The 6,220-nt window shown below is 64.3% G+C and overlaps 1 protein-coding gene across 1 annotated transcript; it reads left to right on the top strand.

Moving 5' to 3' along the window:
- The first annotated feature begins 6 nt into the window (after nucleotides 1-6).
- Nucleotides 7-6,214, top strand: LOC112107049 (syntaxin-binding protein 2-like). Its single transcript, XM_026646174.1, has 6 exons — nucleotides 7-112; nucleotides 1,332-1,438; nucleotides 1,945-2,034; nucleotides 4,142-4,227; nucleotides 4,608-4,765; nucleotides 5,333-6,214. The coding sequence occupies exons 1-6, from the start codon at nucleotides 22-24 to the stop codon at nucleotides 5,410-5,412; spliced, it is 612 nt and encodes a 203-aa protein (XP_026501959.1). The 5' UTR covers nucleotides 7-21; the 3' UTR covers nucleotides 5,413-6,214.
- The last annotated feature ends 6 nt before the right edge of the window (nucleotides 6,215-6,220 follow it).

The raw sequence follows: 6,220 nt of genomic DNA, 5'->3' as shown, positions 1-6,220 counted from the left end.
GGGGAGAAGATCAAGGACCCCATGAAGATCATCGTGCCCGTCCTGCTGGACCCCAGCGTGCAGGCCTATGACAAGATCCGCATCATCCTGCTCTACATCTTCCTGAAGAATGGTAACGCCACAGGCCTGCAGGGGGCAGCACTGGGGGGTCTGCTGTTGCAGGGGTTGCTCCTGGAGGCAGGGCCCAGGCCTGTGGGGCTGGGGGGAAATAGCACTGCTCAGACTGGCACGTCCCCCAGCCATGCAGGGCGCCTCCCAGCCAGCCGCTTCCCGGGGCCTGTGTCCAGCCTGGCTCTACGGCCCTGTCTCCCCTCTGCCCACCTCTCGGTGCCTGCCAGCCAGCCAGTGCGCCGCGCCCACGCTCCGCACTGCCCCCTGGGGTCGGACCTGGCGGCCTTTGCTCCTCGCTGCTGCCTTCCGAGCAGTGTCCGCCCTCCACGCTCCCCCCAGCCCGTTCTCTGCAGGGAGGGGGGAAGGAGACGCATGCCCCGAGTGGCCCCACGGCGCATTCTCCGCAGGTGGGGGGACATCCCTCCCTTCTTGCAGGCTGTTCAGATACCATGTTCTGCCTCTGAGCCCCCTGCGACCACTTCCCTGCCCACCCCTTGTGTTATCCCTGTACCAGCTCCCTGCTTCTTGCTGCATCCAGCCCCTTCCCCCAGCTCACTAGGGCCTGGGGAATCTCCCTCAGCCTGACACTTGGCAGTCCCTCTTCCCCCATCAGTTCCTGCCCCATGCTGTCTCGGTGGGGCAGGGCCCTGCTCCGGGGCCCTTCCTGTAACCCTGCTCAGGCATTGCCCCTGCGCCCATTGCCCAGGCCAGGGTGCCCTCATGTGGCTCCTCTGGCTGCCCAGTTTCCTGGCCAGGGGGCGCTGTGGAGTTGCAGGGCCTCCCCGTCAGCACTAAGCAGCAGTAAATGGTTTCCAGGTTTGCCCTCCCTCCAGCTCAAGGCCTCACACCCTTAAAGAGCCAGGCCTCGGCTCTGACACTGCACCTGACTGGCCGCAGGAGGGGGAGCCTAGGTCGGGGGAGGGGGGCTCCCACTGCACTGCCAGGGGGAGCTAGAGAGACCCCAGCGCCCGAGAGAATCTGTGGAGGGAGGAGCAGCAAGGACCTGAATTCGATCATTAACTGTGTGGGGTCCAGTGGGCTAGAGCTGGGGGGCTGGGAGCTAGGACCTCTGGGTTCTATCCCCAGCTCTGAGAGGGGTGGGAAGAGCAGGATCTCAGGGTTTGATCAGGGAACTAGGACTCCTGGGCCACGGACTGAATGTGCCTGGGCTGTGGGTGCGTCCCAGGGGTGCTGGCGCTGACCTGTCTCTCCCCATGCAGGTGTGGGCGAGGAGAACCTCACCAAGCTGATCCAGCATGCCAACATCCAGCAGCAGAGCAACATCATCCACAACATGCAGTTCCTGGGCACCTCCCTCACGCCTGGGGTAAGGGACTGGGGCCAGGGGCCAACAGCTGTACCCATGGCAGGGGGCAGATCTGTGCTGCACAGGGGAGCCCAGGCCATCCTGGGGGTGCCCCCTATGGCAGGGACCTATTCCCAGCACAGAGGTGACCTCTTCTCCTGTACAGTGGGGTGACGCCCTCCCCATATGGGGGTGACCCCCCAGATACTTCTCATCTGGGGTGACCTCTTCTGCCCTTCAGATCGCCGGGGGCTGGAGCTGGTGACCACTGCATGGGGTGGCCCTTCCAGCCTGAGCGTCTGCAGCGAATGGGGGGAAACAGCTCTGTTCTCCCATCAGTCTCTCTCCCTCTCTCTCTCTCTCTCTCCCTCTCTCTCGCTCAGTGATCCATTCTGTTCTTTTCTCTGCCTCTCCCCTGCCAGCCCGGCTGGAGCGACTCAGGTAGGCTGCGCTCTCCCTGTCTGCCCCTGTTCCCACCCCGCACCCCCTCCCTGCTGCCTCTCACCCCCTCTCCCTTCCTCCCTCAGAGTGGGCAGCTGCGACCCGAGAGGAAGGTGCGGCTGGAGTCCACCTACCAGCTCTCCCGCTGGACCCCCAGGCTCAAGGACGTCATGGAGGTACCCGGCCGTCTGCTTCCTGGCCTTGGGGGTGGGGGGTCACACCTGGCAGGCTGGGCCCAGGCGGGAGGGGTTGGTTTGGGGTCAGCCATGTGTAGAGCCCTGCAAATCTGTTTCTGCGGATAGTGGATCGGCTGCAGATACAACCGTGCAGGGCTCTACTCCCCAGCAGCGCCTGGCCCGCGGGGTCCGGCTCAGGCATCCCGGGGGACACAGCGTGCTCGGGGCCAGTGGCTGGGCAACAGGTCGGAGTCGGCGCAGTCCGGCACCCACTCCCCTTGCCGCGCTGCTTCCTGTCCAGCAGCTCGAGCAGCACCAGCGTCCCCATCAGCTCCTGGGCAACAGGATTTGGGATTGGGGTGGGTGGGGCCCCGGCACCCCACCCCTCCACCCCACAGTGATGCAACGTGCTCTGCTGCTGCCATGTGCTCGCTGCTTGTGACCCCCCCAGGAGCAGCACATGATGAGACACCCCTTCCCCCCCAGCCCCTACCCCCTCCACGCTGCCCCTTACCCCCAGTCCCCATCCTCGCGCTGCCTCTTCCCTGCAAGTCCCCTTCCCCCCCCTCGCTAGCCCTTGTGAGGGTTTGCTGCTGAGGGTCAGGATGCGGATACAGGTAAAAGACGGCTAGTGGATCGCGGGTTGTTGCACAACCACATTTTTGTATCCGTGCAGGGCTCTAGCCATGTGAGCCATCAGAGAGGCCTCTCCTGCTGCCATCCTTAGGGGTCTTAAATCATAGACACGAGTGCAGGGGAGTTGTCATAACCGGAGCTGAGATGCTGCCACCTCTGGGGTGGAGCACGGGCGGTTTATACAGGGGTCCCTCACCGGGGCTGAATTCCTCCTGAGGAGTGGCAGGCAGCTGTTAACAGCCGCACAGCAGCACTGCCCGAGAGTCTAGGGCAGGAGGTGATCAGTGTGTGGGGCTGGAAGTGCAGGGGATCCAGGCAGCACACTGTCATGACTGGCACTGGAATCTGAATGGCCGGCAGGGTCCTTGTCCTAACCTCCAGTGAGGAGCAGCTGTTTGACATTCATCTGAAGGACGAACTCCTGCAGCACAGTACTGGTCACTGACTGCCAGGGGAGAGCGCCCCCTGCTGAGCCCCCCGCCCGCTCCCTGCAGGACAGCGCCCCCTAGCGCCGCACTGGGGTTATAGAGCACCCTCTGCTGACTCACTAGCACCCCCCCAGCGGCTTCTCCTTAGAGGTCTCCCATCCAAGCGCTGCCTGGGCCCAAACCTGCTTAGCCTGTGAGAGGTGACATGGTCACTTCTTCCCCCCATCCTTGCTGGGGGCTAAGCCCCCCACTGGGGCACTCCTCAAGGTGAAGGTGGGGGTGAGGGAGGGATGGAGGAGGACACTTAGTTGCCTTCAACCTACTGGCTTGGGGCTCCTCCAGGCCGACAGACACACACACACAGACACCCCGTCCCTGGCAGATCACAGGCAGGGGCTCCCAGACCCCTGCTCCAGCGCTGTGATGGTTCCTACGGTGGGATTTTGGGGCAGGCAGTTGTGGTAGCCTCATTCCAGTGCCTAATCCAATCAGGGGCGCCCCCCCCTCTGCGCCAGCCGCAGCTCGGCAGGCCTTAAGCTTCCCCATACAACTCAACGCAGCAGATTAATGTAAAAGCCCGTATTATGTGGCATTAGGATGTATCGTAGCCTGTGCCCCCTGCGTGGCTGGGACACACCTCATGGGGCAAGAGGCAAGGCCTGGATCTGCCTGCAGCAGGGAGGGGCACTGAGGGCAGCCCCCTGCCTCCCCTCCCCCTCCCTGCCCCCCCAAGTGAGGGGCCCTGGATCCAGTTGCAGGAGGTCTCTGCCCTCCCCATAACGGTGGATGGGTGGGGAGTTCACAGCAGGGCACTGAGCAGCTGAGGGGGATGTGGGGGAGCATCACAGGAGGAGTCAGCGTGCTTTTTGTTGGCTCCCCATGCCCCACCCTGGAAAGGGGGCCCTAGGCTGCTCCCCCCAGGGACTGTCAATCATTCAGTAAGGAGCCTTCCCAGCCCCTCCCCACAATGGGGCCCGGCTTGGCTCCCATGTCCGAGGTTCCTGCTGCTTGGCCCCTGCTGACCTGTTCCCCACCGCCCCCAGGACATCATTGAGGACAAATTGGACAAGAAGCTGTGGCCCTTCGTGTCAGACCCGCTCCCTGCCGCCAGCCCCCAGGCTGTTGTCAGGTAAGGCTGAGCCTGGCTGGGCTGTGGGGGGCAGAGCCCTGACACACACACACCCCAGGGTGTAGGAGCCTCTGTGCGTGGCCAGGACCCGGCCCTCTATGGTGGGGGGGGGTGCCCAACAGCCTGGAGCCTTTGGCCCCTTCTCACCATGTCCCCCGCACCCCAGCAGTCCCTCAACACACCAGGGCCCAGGATGGAGGAAAGGGACTCGCTGGGCTCTAGACGTCGCCACCCTGCCCTACTCCCTCTTGCCTGCTTTGGGTCTCCTGTCCCACTGCCTTGGGCAGGGCCTGCCCCCCAGCCTCTTCCAGGCCCTGTCCCTCCACCTGGCATTCCCCCAACGAGTCCCTGGTATCCACACTGCCCCTCTCTCCCCGCAGCGCCCGCTTCGGGCATTGGCACAAGAACAAGCCAGCGGCCGAGTACCGGACGGGCCCGCGCCTCATCATCTACGTGCTGGGTGGGGTGTCCATGTCTGAGATGCGCTGCGCCTACGAAGTGACCCAGGCCACGGAGGGCAAGTGGGAGGTGGTGATCGGTGAGTGGGGTGAGCGCTGGGGGGAAGGGTGGCTGGAATGCCCAGGTCAGGGACAGTCAGGACCCCCCCTGGGAGGGGGAGACCCTAGAACTTCCTGCCCAGCACCCGCAGGGTGCCCCTGCCACCCTCTGTCCTCCCGCACCCGGGGGCCTGGGAACAGATGCACTTGTCCCACCTGCCCACAGCCCCACATGGCCTGTATCTGGCCACCTGATCTCCTGGCCTCTGGCTCACCAGGCCCCTCCTTGCCCAGGGACCATGTAGGGGGGCCCAGTCAGACACCCCCAGTAACACCCATAGGTATATGGCTCACCCCCTGCACACACCTCTCTGAGACCCAAGGGTGAGGAACGCTGTCAGTGGGTGGGGTGGATTCTTGCCTGGATGTGTAGGGTACAGCAGCACAAGGGGTGTGGTGCCAGGATAGGGGGGATGGGGGGCAGGAGACAGCCCCTCCCCCCCCTGCACTAGAGCAGGGTCCAGCTGCAAGGATGGGGGAGATGGTGATGCCAGCCTCATGCCCGCCCCACTGTGCCCACCACTGCCAACCACTTCTCTCCCCCCCAGGTTCCAGTCACATCCTGACCCCCAAGCGCTTCCTGGATGACGTCCAAGCCCTCGACCAGGCAACCCCCGCAGAGGCCTAGAATCAGCCTCCACCCCCTAGAGACTCTGTCCCCCTCAGCTCGCTGCCCCCAATTCCACCTGCTCTTCTCAACAAGGCACCTTCCCTCCCTACTCCTGGCAGCGGTGTTGGTTCTTGAGGAGGTGGGGGGGAAGGGACCCCCAGGCTGCTTGGCTGTTGGGGCAGTGGGCAGGCCAGGCTCCCTCCCTCTGGCACAGGGTCCTAAGGCTGCCACCCTCTGTGCCCTGTGCCCACCCTGCCCCCGGTGGGGGAGAGTCAGGCTTTGTTATCTACCAGCCTCAGCCATTCCTACCTACCCTGCCTGGGACCCAAAGCACAGCCCCTCCCCCAGCTGCCAGCAGTGAGGGGGTGTGCAAAGGCTGCTACCAGCATCTGGCTTGGGGGGGTGGTATGTGAACCAGCTGCTGAGCCCCAGGCTGTGTCTGTCCAGTCTGCAAAGGGTTAAAGAGAACCCCCCCCTTCTGCTCCCATATCATCCCCCTTCACCCAGCCCTGGCTCCCTGCACCCCTCCCACCACAGCCTGGCACCCTGGCCTCTCGGCCCTGTCCCCCAGTGGGGACCTTGGTTCCAGAAGGGGGGAAGGGCCATAGTAGGAGTTGCAGCCAGCTGGGCTCGTTACCTGGACAGGGGCCACCTGTAGACATCTGAGAGGTGGTGCCAGGACTGCATAGAAGGTGCGTCCAGAGTGTTGGGCAGTAGCGGGGCAGAGCCGGGCTGCACCTACGGCTCCACAAGACTCAGGCCGGGCTTGCTGCCCGGCCGGGCCTGGATCAAATGCCCCTGCCCAGTGGCAGACACCTCCCCAGTG

The sequence above is a fragment of the Terrapene carolina genome, unplaced genomic scaffold (genome assembly GCF_002925995.2).
Source record: "Terrapene carolina triunguis isolate 2854851 unplaced genomic scaffold, T_m_triunguis-2.0 Scaffold34282, whole genome shotgun sequence".
In the NCBI taxonomy this organism is placed as follows: Eukaryota; Metazoa; Chordata; order Testudines; family Emydidae; genus Terrapene; species Terrapene triunguis.
This window is presented reverse-complemented; position numbering and strand designations above follow the sequence as displayed.

Coding starts and splice junctions, on each gene's coding strand:
- LOC112107049 (XM_026646174.1), top strand. CDS start 22: ATGAAGATCATCGTGCCCGTCCTGCTGGACCCCAGCGTGCAGGCCTAT. Junction 113..1,331: donor CTACATCTTCCTGAAGAATG/GTAACGCCACAG, acceptor CTCCCCATGCAG/GTGTGGGCGAGGAGAACCTC. Junction 4,766..5,332: donor CAAGTGGGAGGTGGTGATCG/GTGAGTGGGGTG, acceptor TCTCCCCCCCAG/GTTCCAGTCACATCCTGACC.